Source organism: Cyprinodon tularosa, unplaced genomic scaffold (genome assembly GCF_016077235.1).
Source record: "Cyprinodon tularosa strain WSP-4 unplaced genomic scaffold, ASM1607723v1 ctg452, whole genome shotgun sequence".
Lineage (NCBI taxonomy): Eukaryota > Metazoa > Chordata > Actinopteri > Cyprinodontiformes > Cyprinodontidae > Cyprinodon > Cyprinodon tularosa.
This window is the reverse complement of record NW_024039177.1, coordinates 142,708-163,458: the sequence shown is the minus strand read 5'-3', so window position 1 is coordinate 163,458 and position 20,751 is coordinate 142,708. Positions and strand designations below refer to the sequence as shown.

The 20,751-nt window shown below is 42.3% G+C and overlaps 3 protein-coding genes and 2 non-coding genes across 5 annotated transcripts; all 5 read right to left on the bottom strand.

The window, feature by feature from the left end:
* Positions 1 to 1,214: 1,214 nt before the first annotated feature.
* LOC119793425 (40S ribosomal protein S17) lies at positions 1,215 to 5,977 on the bottom strand. Its single transcript, XM_038300639.1, has 5 exons — positions 5,878 to 5,977; positions 4,755 to 4,906; positions 4,568 to 4,673; positions 3,083 to 3,148; positions 1,215 to 1,337 (listed from the first exon to the last, which is right to left on the bottom strand). The coding sequence occupies exons 1-5, from the start codon at positions 5,878 to 5,880 to the stop codon at positions 1,260 to 1,262; spliced, it is 405 nt and encodes a 134-aa protein (XP_038156567.1). The 5' UTR covers positions 5,881 to 5,977; the 3' UTR covers positions 1,215 to 1,259.
* LOC119793448 lies at positions 1,421 to 1,548 on the bottom strand. The gene has a single exon (XR_005282097.1). It is a non-coding gene; the product is annotated as a small nucleolar RNA SNORA71 (small nucleolar RNA).
* Positions 3,316 to 3,442, bottom strand: LOC119793447. The gene has a single exon (XR_005282096.1). It is a non-coding gene; the product is annotated as a small nucleolar RNA SNORA71 (small nucleolar RNA).
* A 3,206-nt stretch (positions 5,978 to 9,183) lies between the features above and the next one.
* On the bottom strand, positions 9,184 to 11,684 carry sh3gl3b (SH3-domain GRB2-like 3b). The gene is made up of 2 exons (XM_038300644.1): positions 11,145 to 11,684; positions 9,184 to 11,037 (listed from the first exon to the last, which is right to left on the bottom strand). Exons 1-2 carry the CDS (start codon positions 11,272 to 11,274, stop codon positions 10,826 to 10,828), a joined length of 342 nt encoding a protein of 113 aa, XP_038156572.1. The 5' UTR covers positions 11,275 to 11,684; the 3' UTR covers positions 9,184 to 10,825.
* Positions 11,685 to 14,864: 3,180 nt separating this feature from the next.
* LOC119793428 (endophilin-A3-like) lies at positions 14,865 to 20,185 on the bottom strand. Its single transcript, XM_038300643.1, has 3 exons — positions 19,984 to 20,185; positions 16,142 to 16,210; positions 14,865 to 16,056 (listed from the first exon to the last, which is right to left on the bottom strand). The coding sequence occupies exons 1-3, from the start codon at positions 20,026 to 20,028 to the stop codon at positions 15,925 to 15,927; spliced, it is 246 nt and encodes an 81-aa protein (XP_038156571.1). The 5' UTR covers positions 20,029 to 20,185; the 3' UTR covers positions 14,865 to 15,924.
* Positions 20,186 to 20,751: the final 566 nt, after the last annotated feature.

Sequence of the window (20,751 nt, the reverse complement as noted above, 5' to 3'; positions counted from 1 at the left end):
CAACTGTCAGCTGTATTATAAGAAAATGGAAGTGTTTGGGAACGACAGCAACTCAGCCACGAAGTGGTAGGCCACGTAAACTGACGGAGCGGGGTCAGCGGATGCTGAAGCGCATAGTGCGAAGAGGTCGCCAACTTTCTGCAGAGTCAATCACTACAGACCTCCAAACTTCATGTGGCCTTCAGATTAGCTCAAGAACAGTGCGCAGAGAGCTTCATGGAATGGGTTTCCATGGTCGAGCAGCTGCATCCAAGCCATACATCACCAAGTGCAATGCAAAGCGTCGGATGCGGTGGTGTAAAGCACGCCGCCACTGGACTCTAGAGCAGTGGAGATGCGTTCTCTGGAGTGACGAATCGCGCTTCTCCATCTGGCAATCTGATGGACGGGTCTGGGTTTGGCGGTTGCCAGGAGAACGGTACTTGTCTGACTGCATTGTGCCAAGTGTAAAGTTTGGTGGAGGGGGGATTATGGTGTGGGGTTGTTTTTCAGGAGCTGGGCTTGGCCCCTTAGTTCCAGTGAAAGGAACTCTGAATGCTTCAGCATACCAAGACATTTTGGACAATTCCATGCTCCCAACTTTGTGGGAACAGTTTGGAGCTGGCCCCTTCCTCTTCCAACATGACTGTGCACCAGTGCACAAAGCAAGGTCCATAAAGACATGGATGACAGAGTCTGGTGTGGATGAACTTGACTGGCCTGCACAGAGTCCTGACCTCAACCCGATAGAACACCTTTGGGATGAATTAGAGCGGAGACTGAGAGCCAGGCCTTCTCGTCCAACATCAGTGTGCGACCTCACAAATGCGCTTCTGGAAGAATGGTCAAAAATTCCCATAAACACACTCCTAAACCTTGTGGACAGCCTTCCCAGAAGAGTTGAAGCTGTTCTAGCTGCAAAGGGTGGACCGACGTCATATTGAACCCTATGGATTAGGAACGGGATGTCACTTAAGCTCATATGTGAGTCAAGGCAGGTGAGCAAATACTTTTGGCAATATAGTGTATATATATATATAAAAAAAAGATTCTACAAAAAAAAAAGCAATTATTTTTAAAATCTGAAGGCCTTAATAGAAATGCTGAAGCTGCCTGAGGACTCCAGTTTAAAGGAAATTAAAAGATCTGACAGGATTAAAGTCAAACTCCATCTAAATTTATTCAGTCAAACTTAATTTAAACATCAGAAATCAGCAGTCCTGCACAGCCCAGGCTTTTTGTCCCAAACGGATTTTATTAGGAAGAAAGTTTACACATGTCTACACGCCTCGGGGCTGCTTGAAGTTCATGCCGACGGGGGGCTGGGTGACCTGCAGGTTGGACAGACTGCCGAAGTCCTGCGGGACGAGAGAGAGAGAAGACGACAGGGGTGAGACCAGTGCAGGAGGAGGACAGCTGAGCGCTACTGTGGGACAGAATTTGTCTGAGAGCGTCAGGGTCTGAGAGGAAGCTGCGCTCCTTCAAACACGGGAAAGCTCTCAGCTTTATCTGCCTGTATTAATAATGACGGCAGCCACAGGGAGGCTGCCGTCACCTTTCGATACAGGGTGGAGGGAGGAGAAGCAGAGGAGGCGGCAGGAGTTACTGCTGATCTGATGGTGATCAGTTCTAACATCACAGCTTTGGCCTTAAAACAAGGCAGGAAACTTAATCTCACTAAATGTGGAGCTTTTTATAGCATTTAAATGTTCCTCATGGCTCACGGGGAGCAGCTGCTCCTCTAAGCTGGAAACGCCCTCCATGATAATATTTCCATGCAAGACAGAATTCAGTCTGAACGATTCTGAACTAAAAGGCAAACTTCATGTTCTGGATCATTAAGCTGCTGAGCACAGGAGGCCGACAACACGACAAGAAAGACAAGGCAGCCGTCTGTGGGGTGGATGAGGAGGGAGACAGGGCAGCCATGTTTTCTGATGAACCAATCTAAAACCGGCCTGTCCTTCAGATCTGGCGTCTCCCATCAAAAGATCAGAATCAGATCGATTCTGGTCACAGACACATTTGCTGTCATGTAAACATCACTTTGAAATCAGGCGTGTTAAATGCTGCAGGACTTTGGCCCACAAGGACCAGAGGCTGAAGGTTATCCTCCCACAGCAGCATGTCGCAGGAATCTTTCCTTTATGCCCAATTTTGAAGCCCAATATATTCCACACCACAACGCAAGAGGGACACTCAGGAACTAGCTGTGGGTCTAGATACGGCCGAGGCGGTGAGGAAGTGGGGGCAAGTTTGTGCGACAACGGAGGGACATGAGGGCGAAAAAGAGCGGGGATCCAGGTGGAAAAACGGTCCCAGCGTTCTCGCGCATCTCGCTCTTCTAGCTGGTCCATCTTCACGAGTCGTTTTCCACAATGGCGGTCAGACAAACAAAACAAGCCAGTAAGGTACCACACAGGAAATATGCATAGTGTAGAGCAGATGTAGATTTGACCAATCAGAGGCCTCCTGTCTGCGGTCACCTACAATTTTTGAGAATGGCAGCAGAGTGTCTGCGGAAGGGCGGGGGCATATTTACGGTCACTGCGACCAAAACACAGACAACCTGGTTTCTGAGTATAATCAGAAATACTATAATAATCCCAGAGGAAAATTACTTAAACAGCCGTTAATCCACTAGAATTAATAAGACAAATTACAGGATCAATAAACTCTGACCCCTGGCTGATGGCGTCAAACGTTGGAAAACTTCCATCCATCTGCTTCTCTTTATCCTTCAAACCAAACGTCTGCAGTGAGGTTTCCATGTTTAACTCTGAACCCACTGAACAAGGCTGCTCTAAACCAGTGCAGCTGAGCGTCCTCGTCAGAGAGCGCAGAGGACCGCTGCACGATTCTGAGATATCATTAATGAGCTCTGAAGCAAGCCGCCAATCCCTCGACGCCATCAAACACGCCGCATCATTAAACTTCTTACAGGAATGCCTCGTTCTTCCAGCTTTAATCTTCAGGTTAGCTGGAGCTAATCTGCGCTCGTTTGATTCTAATCTACAGCAGATCCAATCAGGCCCAGAACGTTCTAATGGCCAGGACAGTCTGAGGGTCAAAGCGAAGAAACCAAAGAGGCGTCGATACTCACCAGCAGCTTCAGCATCTCCTTGGTGTCGGGATCAACCTCGATGAGCTCCTGGTCCAGAGCAGACACCTGCACAGGTGAACAGAAAGCAGAGGGTCAGAGATTAAAGCCACAGGGAGACAGGCAGGATGTTTACAGGAACATTCCAACGCAAAACCAGGATCCAACAGAAATCCTCCCTCAGCACTGATTATATTATGATATATAGTTAGAAACGTCAAAACCGAAGTAAACTTTGTCTGGGAGCGCCAGGGTTCAAGAGGAACAGGAAGTCCTTGGAACACGGGAAATACTCACAGGTTGATGTACCTGTAGTATCAATGACCTGGCGACAGACACGCCATGATCACTTTCGATACAGGAGCCGCTAAACCGCATCAAAGGAGTGAGAGGATCCAGAGGTCACGAGACGGTTTTCACAATTATTACGATGTGACCCCTGCGCTACACACAACTATATCATTAAATACAGAAACGTAGATGTAGAATAAGGAGATTTATGATTTATTGAATAATGTGACACACTGAGAAATGAGTTAATGCCACATTACTTTAAAAAATAAAATTACAGTGATAAACTAATAAATGTATTTTACAAAGTAAATCTGTTATCAAGAGAAAATCACTTATAATAAAAGAGTGAAGTAATTCTATATATTTTAGGAGTTTAACAGATATTTTTGGAGTCAAAAGCAGAAATGTTTGGGAAGCATCGATATAGCTAACCATTAGATTAACAAATTAGTTAACTGTTTTGAGAAGAGAGGAAAATAATAGGGGGGAGAACAAGAGGATAGAGGAGCCAGGAGTAGGATGGGGAGAGAGGACAAAGATGGAGGAAAGAAGGCCAAAGAAATGAGTGGATAAAAGCAGCAAAATAAAGCGTTGCTGTGGAAAGATGAAGCAGCATCACTGAGATGGAAGAACTAAAGGAAGCAGGGCAGGTAAGATGGGAGGGAATTTAGTCCCTGAGATACTAAATTAAACTGTTAAAGGTTAATTTCAAACCCATCTATATTTATCAGCCATGGAAAACACGGAAAGGCGATTCTATTCTATTCCAGACTGGGTAGAAACCATGAAGCCCAAAGGAAGCAAAGTTCACTTCATCTCGTTCCGTCAGAATCAAACTTGTTTGAATCAAAGATCCAGTCATTTGGTTCTGACACAGCAGAACATATTCCCATACATGCTTTGTTTTTTCATAATGACTCCATAAAATACCCCAAAACAAGCCGTCCACTTTTCAAGTATCTCAAATTGAAAAGTCACTTTAAAAGCGAGATGAGTTCAGGTTAGTCTCAGTCGAAGAGACGGAACTCTTCTTCAATTTCAAATCTAAATCAAAGCTCATCTAAAACTCAACGAAGAAGCCCTTTTCTCTCTAAAAGATGGCCGACATCTTTCTGAGCCCACAGCAACATTCCTCTGATCCTTCTCTTCATCCAGAAACCAAACATCATCCTGTCTAACGATGCGTTCACTGACCTCAGGGACGTAGTTGTCTCTCCTCTCTCTCTCCTCCTCCTGCAGCTTGATGGAGATTCCTCTGACTGGACCTCTCTGGATCCTCTTCATCAGATGCGTCACATAGCTTCAGGAGCAAACACCAACATTAGGTTTTCGTCTTTAACCTCTCAGCTCAGCATCCCTCTCAGCCCCCCCACAGACTCACCCGGCTATCTTGTTGCGGAGCTTTTTGCTCGGGATGATGGCGATCTCCTCACACACCCTCTTGTTGGTGTGGAAGTCGTTTCCCAGCCGGGTGTAGTATTTCTCGATGATGACCCTGGCGGCCTTCTTCACCGTCTTGGTCCTGACTCGTCCCTGCAGGTGCAAACATTTCACACCGATCAGCACGTAGTTACAACTGAATTTAAGGAGAACAGTGAGAACCATTGTTGTTTTCTGTGGAACATTGTAGGACATGGTCACTGGTCAACGGGACACACTGTCCCACATCTATTGGACTAGAAGGTCCTCAGTCCTTCCTGGTTCCGAGGAGACAATCGTTTGATTCAGGTGTGCTGAGGCAGGAAAGCAGATCCCGAGGACCACTACATGTTCTCTGGGTTCTGGATTATTCCTCCACATTTTGAAGCCATCATTTACCGTTTTTTGAAGGCTGATGATCTCATAGCATTTCTAGACTCCTACCTGCAGAGCTTAAGCAGAGCCAGACTAGAACACCGCCCCCTACAGGCGGAACTTTTAGCAAAAGGCATGATGGGAGCATCTCTTCCTGATACTTTGATCTACTCAAGTCATTGGAAAATTTATTATTTCAAAAATGATGCATCCTCTTTAACGAGACGGTTGAACAAGTTAAATTAACATATACATGTCAAGGCTCAGATTAGATGAGTCTCAGGTAATGGCTCTGGCTGCATCTAAGGGTTGGTTTCAGCGGAGAACCGGGAACATTTCCTCCGTAACACCGCCGCAGGTCCGGCCCGCCCTCCGGTTAGCCTGTCCGGGGACTGTTAAAACCCTCCAGCATTAATTCAGCCACAGTTTAACCACATTATAGAACCAATTTATATACAATACTTACAAATCGATTCCTGCTGCCTGTTCTCTAGCTAAGGGACCGGAATCTGAGCAGAGCTCATTCAGACCCGCAGCGGCTCGGTAATTTGACATTATAACGTTTAAATTTACTAATCTGTGATCAATATTAGGGTCACTCGCTAACTTTAACAGTATAGAGTTTGCATATAAAGCTGGCGGGTTAAATAAAGTGATAAAACAGGAGGATTAGTTGGGATAAAAATGAAAGACACGAAAATTTCACCCACCATGTTGGAGCGGCCTGGTAGAAGAGACCGAGGAGACTTCCGGTGGAAGTTTAAAAACAACGACGGGTATTTAACCACAGCGCCACGCCGAGGCTAAAGGCTGCAATTACAAAAACAGTAAAACACTGTCTAAAATATATAAAATCAGCCAGTGATTTATATGGAATAGGATTAGGGCCACTGAAAAAACAACTGATTTTTAAATATTATATGGGAAAGAAGTCGGAATTCTGACTTTAATCTCAGAATTCTGACTTTTTCTGAAATTCTTACTTTTTCTCTGAATTCTAACTTTAATCTGGCCCTCCCAAACAACTAACATCTTTGTCAGTGAAGCTGAGTGTTTCTCTTCATTCATGGTGCTACATTAAGATCCACAATTCTGAGATTATAGTCAGAATTCTGAGAAGAAAAGTCAGAATTCTGACTTTTTTCCCCACATTAAACTGAAAAGATACGTTAAAAATCTATTAACTTTTTTTTTTTTTCCCATTGGCCCTAATCCCCTTTCCATAGATTTGCTTATATTCAAACCTTTATTTTTAAGACAAAAGAAAAAAAAAAGAGAAGAAAAAGACTAGAAAAGGTCCGGAATCTGAAACAGTAGTGCTCCAGGAACGACCTGCTGCTCATCCTAAACAGGAAAAGCAGTGGCGGTTCTAGACCAAATGTACTAGGGGGCCAGGAGGTGGCCAGCGTGTCTTCATGGGGGCACAGAAAAGCATGAAATAAAAAAAACAGGGCAAGGTATTCAAATATATATTAAGGGGAACGCTGTTTTTTTTAACATTTGGCCCTTGATTTTACGTTATTACATCATGTTCTACTTACCCATATGAGTTTTGTGTCATTTGGAGCCGTTCTGAAGATATTCCATTAGGTTATATCCAAGTAACGTCTTCCTATGGCCGCGTTTCTCAAAGTGTGTGGCGCGACCCACTGGTGGGGAATTGAGACGTGACAGGTGGGGCGCGCCAAGTTCCGGTGTGTGTGTGTGTGTGACTATAAATTTAGAACGTGTGAGAGCAAACTGTCCTTATAGCTGTATGTTGCCGCTTTTTAGACCAATCAAACCCACAAAGTAATCATTACTAGCCTACATGCAGTCTAATTAAAAGAACATTAGATATGAGAAAAATTTCACCTGGAACTGAAGTGCCAAAATAATGATTGACGTGACGTCGGCATATTATTTGTAACGGAATAAACTTTCGCGCCCCAGTGTTGCCAACTCAGCGACTTTGTCGCTATATTTCAGACCCCTCCAGCGACTCTTTATCAAAAAAGCGACTAGCGACAAATTAGCGACTTTTGGAGACTCTTATGTGAAAGCAAGTTTATCGTTCCTTTTCTTTTCCTCCAGCGGCAGGTGCTGCCGTGGGGCGCCTCCCCCATCCCAACCCCGTTCTCCCCCGCTATCGCAGGAGTCCCTCTCAGCGCTGCAGTCAGAGACGCAGCATGTTTACCCTCAGCGTCCAGACTGCAAATAAAGCGCACATGCGCCGGGATTGGCGGCGCAGGTTGATCATAATTAACTGAATTTGAAATATTTTATCTTAAATAAATGACGTCTGACTCCACCCTGAAGCTCAGGTTTAATGCTCAGACTAATAGTGAATTCTGGTTTGGAGTGGAGAGGGAGTATCCACTCATCGGGCAGAGAGCTGTGTGCATTCTTCTTCCCTTTGCCACATCATATCTCTGTGAGATGGGCTTTTCTACGCTGAAAACAAAATACAGATCTCAGCTGAACATTGAGCATGACTTGAGAGTGGCAGTATCAAGCCTGCAACCCCGTCTTGAGAAACTGTGCAATGCAAAACAGGCTCATTGCAGCCACTAATGCAGGGATAAATAGACCTGTATTGCCAGATGGATTTCACTTCTTTTCTTTTATTAACAGATTGCAGAGTGGCACTTTAATTTTTTCTATCTTTGAGCTTGATACAAATTTTGACACAGCTGCATTTTTATTTTCTTTATTTTTGAGCTTGCTGTTATTTGATGTAGATAGTTTGTATTTAGATACTACTTGTTACTTCAATAAAATTGGAACATTTTAAGATTGTTGCATATTTCATTAGCATTGTGTTGGGGCGATGGGGACAGGCGGGGCTTGAAAATTCCCCCTTGTCCAAAGTGGGGAATGACAGAAAAAGTTTGAGAACCACTGCCCTATGGGCAACGACTTGAAGGCACAAACTAAACTGTTGATAATTTATTCTTTATGGTACGCCATCATTCATAACATGTAGGCGAATCACTGTCCCCCAGACATCCACGGTTATATTTTTTTAAAACAAAGCGGAGTGTGTATGACGTCATCCGTGCGCCGGATTGGAGTTGTGATAGGCTGCCCGTGCCACACCCTCTACCCCATATATTCATTCGGTTAGCTAATCTGAATCGTTCAATTCCATTTCAAGAGCGAGATCATCTGTGGTAGTAGCACTAGACATCTTCCAGGCATGTGAGGAAAACTAGCAGCAGTTCAGCGGACAGGATGAATGAATGGTAGCCGAAACTGTAACTATACAGTCATATGTTTACATTACTGTTTTATATCAAATTTTTTTTTTTATCACTGCTGCTTTAAAGGCTGCACTTTAAAAAATGAAATAGTCTAGAGAGCTGTTCTTAACAAAATTTCTAAGTTCTAAGTAAATCTGTCTAAGTCATTTGTTCTTGGATTGAGGAGGTAAAAGAGACATTTTGCCAATGGATCAAGACAATTTACACTTATAAGAAAACACCATTGCATTGTCTTATTTCGAGTGCATTTTATCTAATTATCTTATTTTAAGTGTAAAAACACTTATTCCATTGACAAACTATCTAATTTACCTACTCAAATTAAAGTACACTTAATTTAAGAAATGTTATTTCTAGATGGTTTTTCCAGTGCACTGGTAGGTGTAAATGGGGACGAGCACGTAGGACGACCTTACGTAAACATATCACCAGAATGATTGACAGTTAGGAGGACCACTTACTTTGATGATCCAACCAGAAAAAGAACATCCTTCACTATACCTTTAATTAAAAAGCTAAAGGAACAAAAAAAGCAGATTTAACCACTGCTGGTGTCCAGTAAAGATGTCAAAATACATCTAAAAGAACCCCATACATTAGAGTTTATTCCAAAGGTTATCAAGCAATAACAGTATGGCAGTAAGGTAGACATGTGACCTTGAATGGATTGAAACATGTTGATTTTGTTCACCTTTACAAAAGGATGAGAAAATAAAGCGATTTTTCCTTTTCTTTAATTTTCCATTTTGCTTTGAAAGCACCACAGTAATCTGCTGCTCATGTGGTTCAATTTATTGAGTGTAAAACAGTTCTACAAAACAAATTCACTGCATCACTGCCCTTTCGGTCAGTTAACATACATTCTGTGGCTTTCTCTTAAAGGGACAGTCCAATATTTCAGGATAAGTGCATGATTTACAGTTTCTGGCTCTAAGTGACCTATGAAGCTTATTTAGACTCTAAAGCTAAAATTAAAAACCTGAACAACCCTGTGATTTAGTTTCCTTTACAATCATCCAAACCACAAGTTTCCCTGATTTTAGCCTCAACCCCTTTAAACCTGATGCTTTTTTTTTCTTGTTCAAGTTATTTGACCTTTAAACGCACCTTGTTACACACATTATAGTGAACCATAATCATAAAATACAAAAATCACTTCTGAATGAAGGACACACAGATCCCCTTTAGAGCAAATACCCAAATGAACAAAAGGTTATGTTGGTAGTTTACATTCTGATTTGAAGACTGAAACATAAAAAAGAAAGAAATCAGAGCAGAAGTCCATTTATGTGTCTCACAAACCCTACAGATGCTTTTATCAAATTGGTTCCATCATTTACTGATGGGTCCAATGTTTGCTGGTTTGTACAGGATTTCTCTGAAGTCACCTCATTGTGGGGAATTTAATTTAGGAAGATAATCCTATCTGTGGGAAGAAGGCGCCATCTCTGCTTTCACAGGTTTTCCAGAAGGCAAGATTACGCCAGAAGCTTCATACCAGATGCTCTGATCAGCAGCTGGTGGAGCACGCTGTGCGATGACCACAAGGCAGGTCAGAAAGACGTCAGTGAGGATCCAGGAGGAACAGCCGTTTCTGGTCATTAATTTGACAAGGATGATGAAATTTCCAAATCGTGTGAGGTAAATTATTCTATAGAGAGAAAACGATACATTTAAGACTACAGCCAATCACGTAAAGACTTGATGTCTCTTTAATTTTTTTCTGATCATCAAATCCCAGGGAGCGGCAGCCACCAAGTTCACCATGAACTCCTCCGTATGGGAGGGTTAACCCTAACCCAACCAAAAACCGTGAGGCCAACAGCTGAAGCTTGGTGATGGACATGAACGTGGCCTCAAACAGCCACACATCTGAGGCAGAAAGGCTGAAAAACAAATGAATAAAGGCATTACAAAGGCCTAGTTAAACTCAACCTGATGGAGTCTCTGCAAACCTCTGAGAACTGATCCAACGCTGGGAAGAGATTTGGGTCAAATTTTCCACAGCTGTAAGTCAGAGAAAATACAAAAATCACTGCCGAGTTCTTCCTGAAGGGGGCGCTTCAACCAGCTGCTGGATCAACGGGTGGACTCAGGTTTTTACACACCTGGAAATATGGTTGTTTTTCTAGTCCCAGTGAAGGCAAGAGGATTACTATAAGACATAGAACCTGGATAATTTCTGGATCAGGAGCCTAAAACCAGGCCCTGCTGGATCTGATGCATCATCTAACAATCTTAACATGATCTCATCTTCCTAAAATAGTTATGAAAGGAAAAAAATGAAGGAAAAGAGGATTTTCCAGAAGCCATCCTCAGCTGCCATTTGACCCTGTTTCTCCTGATTCAATCATCAAAAAGTGCTAGCTTAAAGGTGTGCATATTGTGTGACATCGCTAAAGAAGACGACTGGTCGTCATGGTGATGGCAGACGCACCAGCACATCCACATAGTTGACAGGAAGAAGCCCGGATCGGCCCCCAAGGCTCCCCTGGTACCAGTTGGAGTCGACCTGGCCGGTGAGGAGGATGATGTCTCCCCTGCTGAAGTCCAGCTCGCCCTCCCGGTTCGGCATGAAGGAGTAGAGCGCCCGGCAGCAGGGCTGATCCACAACAGGCTGAGAGTCGGCTGAGAGGAGGGACAGAAAGCCGGATATCAGATTTAGGAAAACTCCAGAAGCTGGATTTAAATCTAAACTGGGCTTAAGACGCCGCTGCTCTGAATGTCCTGCTCACCGCAGCTGGAGATGGGGCTCCCAGGTCCAGATGGTACCACTGTTAAATTTCCTCCTGAAAACAGAAATATGTTTGACATCTTCCAGGTTCCACTGTGAGCCACATGACTCCTTAATCCATCAGGAGTCATAATCTTATGGCTAATTGGTCAATTTTAACACATCCAACCACCAACGCTTCATCTGCTCTGGATGTTAGTTTGGACTGTGGGAGGAAGGAGGAGCAGCCCGAGGGTTCTGGTCAGATAAGAGCCTTAACCCAGGGGGTCAGAGGGCAGGCCGAGGGCCAATGGTGGTCCTCATTATGAATATATCCGGTGTTCTGTCAGCTCAGCATACCGCATCAGGCCAGCATACCCTTAGTAATACGAATTACATAGAGTTTCCTCTGTCTCTGCTCTCCTTACATCCAAGCGCGCTGTTTTATTTCGCGATTTAATCAGGTTTTTGTCATAGTTTGTGTATAAAACAACAAAATCATTCACTGGGTTCGTTACACACATTAGGTTAAAAACAAACATTGCATGTCAGTCAGACGAAGATCTTATTAAAGAATGATCGGCATTTTTTCACATAGAATTAAATATTTATAGGGAGAGGATTCTACAACCCAGTTGACAGGATATGAGATTTATTATTTTTTAGTTAGTTTAATATGAGCGAAATGCAGATCGTTATTTTTTTATTTTTTTATTTTTATAGGACATTAAGATACTGAAATTATTTTTTGATTACACAAAAACAGATTAATCAATTCTGCAGGGGGAGAGGAATGACTTGATAACGACCTACTGAGCCCACTGGCACAATCTGAAGCAATTCTATGGGACTGATAACCTCTAATAACGATCAAGCGTGTGCATGATTGTTATTAGAGGTTATCAGGGTACGCTGGCCTGACGGAGTATGCTGAGCTGACACAACAACAGCCCCACGATTTAAGAGCAGCAGATATCTGATCCACTGGCACTGATTTGATCTTTGAGAGATGTATCTTTTTTTTTTAAATAAGAGCTTTATTATTTTTTACTAAAAACTGACATTTTCCTTCCATGGAAAAATTAGATTTTCACGTTTGAATGATCATATCTTCAATAGTACACCCAAAACATGATTAGCCTTCATTTTCTACTCACCCCCATGCTGAACAACACTCTGGAGTACTTTTTTGATATCTCAAATGCATCTGGAGATCTGGGAGGCTTCTTGCTGTCTGCTGACATTCAAATAATGGAGGTCTATGGCGCCCGAGACAGAAAGGTCCATAAAAGTCCACAAAAAACGTGTCAATATTCCTCCATACTGCTCGTCCAATGTATTCCAAGTGTCCTGAGTGGGTAGCGTCCAGAATTTACTCGAAACGAAGTCATTTAGAATGTTTTTAGAGCATAAACAGTAGTGTATAGGATTTCCTGAAATCACACACTATTTAGTTGGGCCTCCTTTGGCCTGTATTACTGCAGCAATGCGGCGTGGCATGGAGTCGATCAGTCTGTGGCACTGCTCAGGTGTTATGATAGCCCAGGTTGCTCTAATAGTGGCTTTTAGCTCTTCTGAATTGTTGGGTCTGGTGTATTGCATCTTCTTCACAATACCCCATAGATTTTCTATGGGGTTAAGGTCAGGAGAGTTTGCTGGCCAATTAAGAACAGGGATACCATGGTCCTTCAACCAGGTACTGGTAGCTTTGGCACTGTGTGCAGGTGCCAAGTCCTGTTGGAAAATGAAATCTGCATCTCCAAAAAGTTGGTCAGCTGCAGGAAGCATGAAGTGCTCTAAAACTTCCTGGTATGTGGCTGCGTTGACCCTGGACCTCAGAAAACACAATGGACCAACACCAGCAGATGACATGGCACCCCAAACCATCACTGACTGTGGAAACTTTACACTGGACTTCAAGCAACGTGGATGAAGTGCCTCTCTTCTTTTCCTCCAGACTCTGGGACCTTGATTTCCAAAGGAAATGCAAAATTTACTTTCATCAGAGAACATGACTTTGGACCACTCACCAGCAGTCCAGTCCTGTTTCTCTTTAGCCCAGGCAAGACGCTTCTGACGCTGTCTGTGGTTCAAGAGTGGCTTGACACAAGGAATGCGACAGCAGAAACCCATGTCTTTCATACGTCTGTGTGTGGTGGTTCTTGAAGCACTCACTCCAGCTGCAGTCCACTCTTTGTGAATCTCCCCCACATTTTTGAATGGGTTTTGTTTCACAATCCTCTCCAGGGTGCGGTTATCTCTCTTGCTTGTACACTTTTTTCGACCACATCTTTTCCTTCCCTTCGCCTCTCTATTAATGTGCTTGGACACTGAGCTCTGTGAACAGCCAGCCTCTTTAGCGATGACCTTTTGTGTCTTGCCCTCCTTGTGCAAGGTGTCGATGGTCGTCTTTTGGACAACTGTCAAGTCAGCAGTCTTCCCCATGATTGTGTAGCCTATAGAACTAGACTGAAAGACCATTTAAAGGCTTTTGCAGGTGGTTTGAGTTAATTAGCTGATTAGAGTGTGGCACCAGGGGCCATCAATTTTGAACCTTTTCACAATATTCTAATTTTCTGATATGATGAATTTGAGATTTTCATTTGTTGTCATTTGTAATCATCAAAATTAAACAAAATAAACATCTGAAATATATGAGTTTGTATGTAATGTATGAATATAATATACAAGTTTCACTTTTTAAATGGAATTACTGAAATCAATCTACTTTTTCATCATATTCTAATTTTATGACCAGCACCTGTAAATTCAGCCAATCATATGGTCATATGGTCATCTGTCAATCACATTTTTTCAGTCATAGCATCTTGATTCATATGTCGCAGCTAAAATATGCAAGGGTTGAAACAAGAAATAAGAATCCTTTCCTTTCCCATTGAGTTCCGTCCCAGTGTTCACGGGGATGGACGTCTGTGTCTTCAGCAGGCGTAGAGCTAACAGAACTGGCAGCGTTGCGAGGCGAGGGCTCAAACATGTACGACTGGAAGCCTTCTACACCAAACCAAGCTTCTGCCGCCCTGGCGTTCTCTTTCACAACATCTTCATCCCCGCTTTCCTCCTCTAAATAAAAAATGTGTGACGGAGGAGACTCATCCACGACCTCCGACACTAAACTCTCCTCCTCTTGCATGTTTCCGCTGTCCATAGCGTTCCTTGACAGTGTCGTTTCTAAGTCACCAATTTCGTGCTACTTGGTCCCAATGGAATTTCCCATTGGGAACCTACTAGCACTAAGTTGCTAACTGGTTAGCAAGATGCTTCCGACAAACCGGCCACAACCAAACTTGCTTGCAAACCTTCCGCCACAACAATCCCGCCCCCTTGATAAACGACCAATGACATTCACTTTATTCACTTGTGTAAAGTTGGGCACCACTTGGGATAATTCGGAAATGTAGTGATTGGAACAGCTGCTTCCCTATGACTTTAACAGGAGCTGCAGACTAATAGTGGATGTAAATATTTGCGTTAAACTATAAACTAGATTTCCTACAAGTCTCACTTTACTCAACACAAATATGGACGCTAATGTTAGCTTAGCTGATACAAAGTTAAACATTTAACATTAATTATTTTAGAGCACATTGCTAATGCTGTCAGTAGTACTAAACTAATTAATGAACTCTTCAATTAATCAATGTTTAACTTTTTGAGAGGACAGTGATTAGCCGGAAGATGTTTTGCTAGCATTACTAGTCAAAGAGTACTGCGTGAAGAAGATGCGCTTCCTGAAAGGCAGCCAATCACAGGCAGTGGAAACGATCCTCAAACTAACCATAGTTGTCACACCCAGCAGAAACATTTGAGTAGGAGAGAGGCTACAGGTGCGAAGAGAGCAAGAGAAGAGGCAAAGACTCATGAGACATATCAGGTCTGGTGGTGCTGAAACATTTCAAATGTGAGCGGAGAATAGTTAATGTTTTAAATGAAACTGCATGTGAGTTTGACCCAATCCCAAACCGGTCCCTAAACACTAGCCCTAAACCCTAACCCTCTGTTTGCGGGTTCCCGCGGAGGGAACGTCACATTAAGGGCTGTCCCAAACCACGTAGTTGGTAGGGCGAGTGGAGCGTTCAGCCCTTAAATAGTGAGTGTGGATCAGTGAGGAATTTGGTTGCAGGTGTAACAGCGAACTGGTTGCGGAGGAAAAACGTGCATTGAAATGTAAGTTCCGCCGGTCTGCTTCATCACACTCACAGAAAATCACAATATAGGGATAAGAAAAAAGATATAATTAATCCCTAAATGGAAGGTCCTCTTTGAAATTGTTTTATTTGATCCCCTTCAGAGGGAGATCGTCAGACCTCATACAGTCCGGGTCGGACAGAACACCTCTGCTGTCATCACCATAAACACAGGCTACCCTCAGGGCTGCGTCCCCACGGACAATAACGAAAGCAAGTTTGTGCGAAAACGGAGGGAAATGAGGGTGAAAATGTTCTCGCGCACCTCGCTCTTCTAGCTGGTCCATCTTCACGAGTCGTTTTCCACAATGGCGGTCACACAAACAAAACAAGCCGGTAAGGTACCAAACAGGAAATACGTATAGTGTAGAGAGGATGCAAATTTGACCAATCAGAGGCCTCCTGTCTGCAGTCAACCTACAATTTGGGAGAGGTGCGGAGTGTGTGCGGAAGGGGCGGGGGCACATTTTCGTTTACTACGACACACACGCAGGCGACCTGGTTTTGAAGTATAAATCAGCCTTTAGATGTTAGGGGAGAGTTTGAGATTCAGCCTATTTATTGGGTCCGTTCCGATATTTCTGACTTCACACAAGTTCAGATGTTTGTTGGCCTGTGAGCTGGATGCTGGTCGGGCCTCTCCATGGACCCGGTACCTGGGTTTGGCTGCAGGAACTCTGTGGTTCTGGACAGGAGTTCAGCCAGCAGCAGGTTGATAACTGCGATCGTCTAATGAAAGCACACAGAGGGAAATTCATTCAGTCTCTCTGCTCTGAGGAGGGATTGCAGCGCAAATGTGTCGTGCTGCGTTCACCTTCTCCATCTTCAGGAAATCTTCATCCAGTTTGGTTCCTTCGGCTCCCATCAGGCGCTCGTTCAGGAGCTGCAGACGGAAATGTGTCGAAACAAATCAGAGCTTTAAAAAAGTTAGAAAAAATCTCATCCGTAACTTGTCTTAAATTTATTTATAAGAAAAAAACAAACACATATATTCAGCGTCTTTGCTGACATGTTTCCAATACTATAGAAACAGGAAATAAATCCGAAGCTTGATGAAGAGACTGGTATTAAAAAGCTTCCTTTGCTTCCACCAGTAAGACTTTGTTAAACCATTAAGGAACACTAGAAGCTGCACAAATCTGCCAACCTTCCTAAACAAGGGTTTTGTGAACTTGGGAAATAAGATGTACACATCTGTAGAGAAGATCTGTGTTTGAGGTTTGTGCATTTTGTGTGTCTTTGTATTGTTGTGTACCCCAGGCTGTGAAGCACAAGCCTGCAATAATAAACAAATAAACTGCAGAGTTCATTAATGGCTGCAGGCTGGTTACTTTTCAGGACAGAGAGGCTGGTAGAGCTGAGGTCCTTATAACTTAGAGCTTTCTGGGACGTCAGCCAGCATCTAGTTTCTTACTTTTATGCACTGAGGTGTCTTGGTTGTTATTATTTTGGAATCCTTAAATGGTTATAGTGATCCACCCATCCATTTTCATCCATTTTCCGCTTTATCTGGGGCCGGGTTGCGGAGGCAGCAGTCTAAGGACAGATGCCCAGAGTTCCTGCTCCACACACACTTCCCCTAGCAGCTCTGGCGGCGACCCCGAATCGACACCAGGCCAGCTCAGAGACCCTCCAGCAAGTCCTGAGCCTTCCATGAGGCATCCGGAACAGATGCCAGAGCCCCTTCAGCTGGTTCCTTTCCTCCTTTTAGCTCCTGAGCAGCTTATTGATATTGACAGAAAATTATTAAACCAATTAGGGATGCAACTAAAGATTATTTTGCAAACAGATTAATCTGTTGATTCTTTTTCCCGATTTATCAATTAATAAACGGATAGCAAAAGGTTCCTTAAAGAATGCTTTCTACAAAATCAAAACAGATGAAACTAAAAGCTTTCCACTTGAGGAGGCTAGATAGAGCAGATTGACAGAACAAAAGTATTTTATTCAGCTTAAAGGCAAAATGGTCATATTCTTGTTTACAATCTAGATCAAATTACTGCGCTAAGTGGGTTGCTCTTTCAGCAAGAGGCATATTTTACAGTCTCTTTACTCCAGTTAATGAATAATCAATTACTAAATTAGTTCACGATTATTTCAATAATGGATTAATCTGATATTTTTCAGCCCTAAAATCAATGCAGGAAGAAAAGAATCAGAAATGCTAAACAGATGAAGCCTTCAACCCCAAACAGAGCAGCTTTGTTTACATTTTTTGTTAGAATCAGGAAAACCTTTCAGTTAATTATGCGTAATTCTGCAGATGAGCTCATTGTTATTTATAAGCAGTTTCATTTTCATTTTTATTTTGATGAATGAGTTCAGATCCTTCAGAGGAAAAGTGCATTAAGCCTTTTTAAATTTGCAGCAGAATATTAAATCAATATTCATCTAACTCTGCCTTCTGTAGAGTGTCATTAAAGCAACTTACATCATGTTTCATAGCTTTCATCTCTTCATGGGACAGCTTGTACAACAGTGGAAATTTGTTTTGGACTTTAAATAACTCAACACAGCCATATTTGACTAAACGGCGGTTTGACTTATTTTAAGGGGGAATAAATTTAAACAGTGGGACATATCTTCACTGTTAACTTGAATGATTTACAGCCTATTGTGACCGTCTCAGGGATGTATTTACTTTAGTGAGACACTGGGTCAACAGTCAGGCCTAATAACCTGATTTATAGAATCAGTTTCCTGCTTCTTATTGGTGGAGCTTTTAAGTGGAACAAGTGATGGGTTAATGAGGCACCTTGAAGTGTTTTGACACATTGCCAAACTGTATTGATACTGCATTGATTCTGTCTCACAGAATACTGACACCTGCTGGACCTTTAAAGACACTACAGGCAGCTGATTTGACACAATAAACTGAATTGAATTTAAATATGTAATACAATGATATAATTTAAATTTATAGTAGGTTAAATTATATTATTTCATATATGTGCTTAAATTGAAAATATCTTTGATATTTTTAGATGCAGCCTGTAATGGCGATTGTTTGTCAAACCAAACATCCAATAAAGTTCCAATAAGCCACTACTTAGGCACTGGGGTCACGTTTTCTTTATGCAGGCAAAAGAAGCTGAAGTTTAAACTTGTAGATGTTCAGTTGATTTATTTCCTATATTTTAGCAACATTATAGAGTTCAAACATTCCCTTGCTCTGTCACCTGTCTTGCACTGGTTAAAAAAAAACCATAGGCCCCTAACCCAAATGCCTGCTGGTCCTTACCAGGCTCCTACAATTATAAAAAGTGGACCGCACACATTTCTTCCTGTTTTACATAAGAAAGAAAGAAAAATGATAAAACAACAAAAAATAAATACACAAATTCAAAAATTAACCTATAAATAAAGTCTGTAAATAATACAAAAAATATATAAATTTAAGAATAAAATAACAAAGTTCAAATGGACAAAGTTATAAAGAAAAATAGCTCCAACACAGCCAATAAATAATGTAAATATATATTATAATGTGAAAATTTAGGTGGGAAATGTGAATGAGGATGCTTTTGGATCAGGATTTTAAATCATAATTTTAAAACAATATTGCACAATTGCGCAAAACATTTTGATTGGTCTGGACAGCTTACTAAAGTAATTATAGCGGGGTGTAGGTTTTATTCGAAAGCGGGATTGCTGTTTGTAAACGGACAATTTTACGAAGACATTCTCCATGGTCCCTGCGCCTTCTGATGACGTCACCGAATTCGCCATGGGCCTTGCGCCTCCCGATGACGTGACATTATGGCAATGCCACTCAAACAAACTACATTGAGCCCGCGGTCTGCATTTGTAACGAGAATAAATTCAGGAGAATGAAGCTAAAGGGATACAAAAAATAAACTTGTAATATTACAAAACCAAAAATACTACGAATACAAAGTATATTCAGAGATTAAAGTCCCTCTGATACTGTTTAAGTGACTGAGAAACTGCAGATTTGCCACATTTAAGATGGCGGACGCTCTGACGCATCTCAAAAGGCGCAGGCCCCCGAGTCAATCTGGCAGCCCGAGTCAATCTGGTACCTACACCGGCTGTAAAATATTGGCCCATAGTGATACCATCTGTTTTAAATTGATGTTTGTGTACAGCATACTACCTAGATGTAAAATAAGTACCATCATGGCTTTGTCAAGCTGCTGCCAGTATCGGAGCCCCGCCCCATACTGGTATCGGTATTGGTGCAACACCAGTAAAAACAGTAAATAAGCCAAGGGTCGATTTGAAATTAATTTAAATTCAGATAAGTTGCTTGATAACTAAGAGGAAAATGATGACACAACAAGAAAATTTAAATAAAAATGCAAAGGCTGAAGTGTAAATTCTTGATAATTTTAATGATAAACTGCAAAAGATGAGATTTTTTTTTTTCTTTAGCAGATGCATCCCATTGACAGTAGCGTTTTTAAACACAGTTTAGTGAGTTAGAAACAGCTCCTGTATCGGTCATATGACTTTCTTACCGATCTAGTGTTTAGCTCTATGGGATCCACGCAGGTACCCACGCATCGGTGCTGCGGGACCCATCATCAGGTGGAACATCTCCAGCAGGCCTGGTTTCGCAGCGAAGCCTCGCTGGACGGACGGCCCAGATACCAAAGCACCACCACAGGTAACCTGCTTTGGTTCGGTTCTTACCTGACTGGCTTTGTGGAGCTGCTTTTTCATTCCGGAGACGGACATGTTGACTGCTGCAGGCCGGCCGGCCGGGCTCCAGGCAGCCTGCAGCCCGTCTGAGATGCTTTCTGGCCCCGCAGGGTGTCTGTCTCCACGGCAACCTGTCCACACCTCTTCAACCAGAACAGGACCGGAAATGAGGACCGGAAGCAGAACACTGTAACACCGCCAATCATCAAGAAGTCTGCAGAGGAGGAACCTGACAGGTTCAATTATTATAATCTGTCAAAGAACAGAGAGGTTCTGGTTATTAAACTTAAACACATCATCCATAGACCTTCAGGTTACAGCCTAAAAGTATGGAAGTGAAACAGTGTCACTGAAATCTGCCTTTTTTTGTACACCGAATTTTAGGAACAGATTTTTTACACATTGAATTCCTAACACTGAATTTTGATCTGGTGAAAATTCATTTTCAATTTCAGCTGCAAAAAATGTCTGTGCAAAAAAATCAGCAGCAAAAAAATATTGCCTGCAAAACATTCTGCTGCAAGAAATTCTGCTGCAAAAAAAATTCTGCTGCAAAAAATCAGCTGCAAAAAAATTCATCTGCAAAAACATCGCCTGCAAAAAATGTGCCTGCAAAAAATTCGGCTCTTCTTAATACAAATATTATTCATAATCAAGTTTAATGAACTGGTAATCAGTTTGCTTCTAGAAATATAATAATATGTCTAATACTGGTTTATTGTCTTGTTTTTTTTTTAATAATATGATTTTAACTGATGT

Coding starts and splice junctions, on each gene's coding strand:
- LOC119793428 (XM_038300643.1), bottom strand. CDS start 20,028: ATGTCCGTCTCCGGAATGAAAAAGCAGCTCCACAAAGCCAGTCAG. Junction 16,211..19,983: donor AGCTCCACAAAGCCAGTCAG/GTAAGAACCGAA, acceptor TTCCGTCTGCAG/CTCCTGAACGAGCGCCTGAT. Junction 16,057..16,141: donor ATTTCCTGAAGATGGAGAAG/GTGAACGCAGCA, acceptor TGCTTTCATTAG/ACGATCGCAGTTATCAACCT.
- sh3gl3b (XM_038300644.1), bottom strand. CDS start 11,274: ATGACTCCTGATGGATTAAGGAGTCATGTGGCTCACAGTGGAACCTGG. Junction 11,038..11,144: donor GAGCCCCATCTCCAGCTGCG/GTGAGCAGGACA, acceptor CCCTCCTCTCAG/CCGACTCTCAGCCTGTTGTG.
- LOC119793425 (XM_038300639.1), bottom strand. Junction 4,674..4,754: donor CTCCGCAACAAGATAGCCGG/GTGAGTCTGTGG, acceptor TTGCTCCTGAAG/CTATGTGACGCATCTGATGA. Junction 3,149..4,567: donor GAGACAACTACGTCCCTGAG/GTCAGTGAACGC, acceptor TCACCTGTGCAG/GTGTCTGCTCTGGACCAGGA.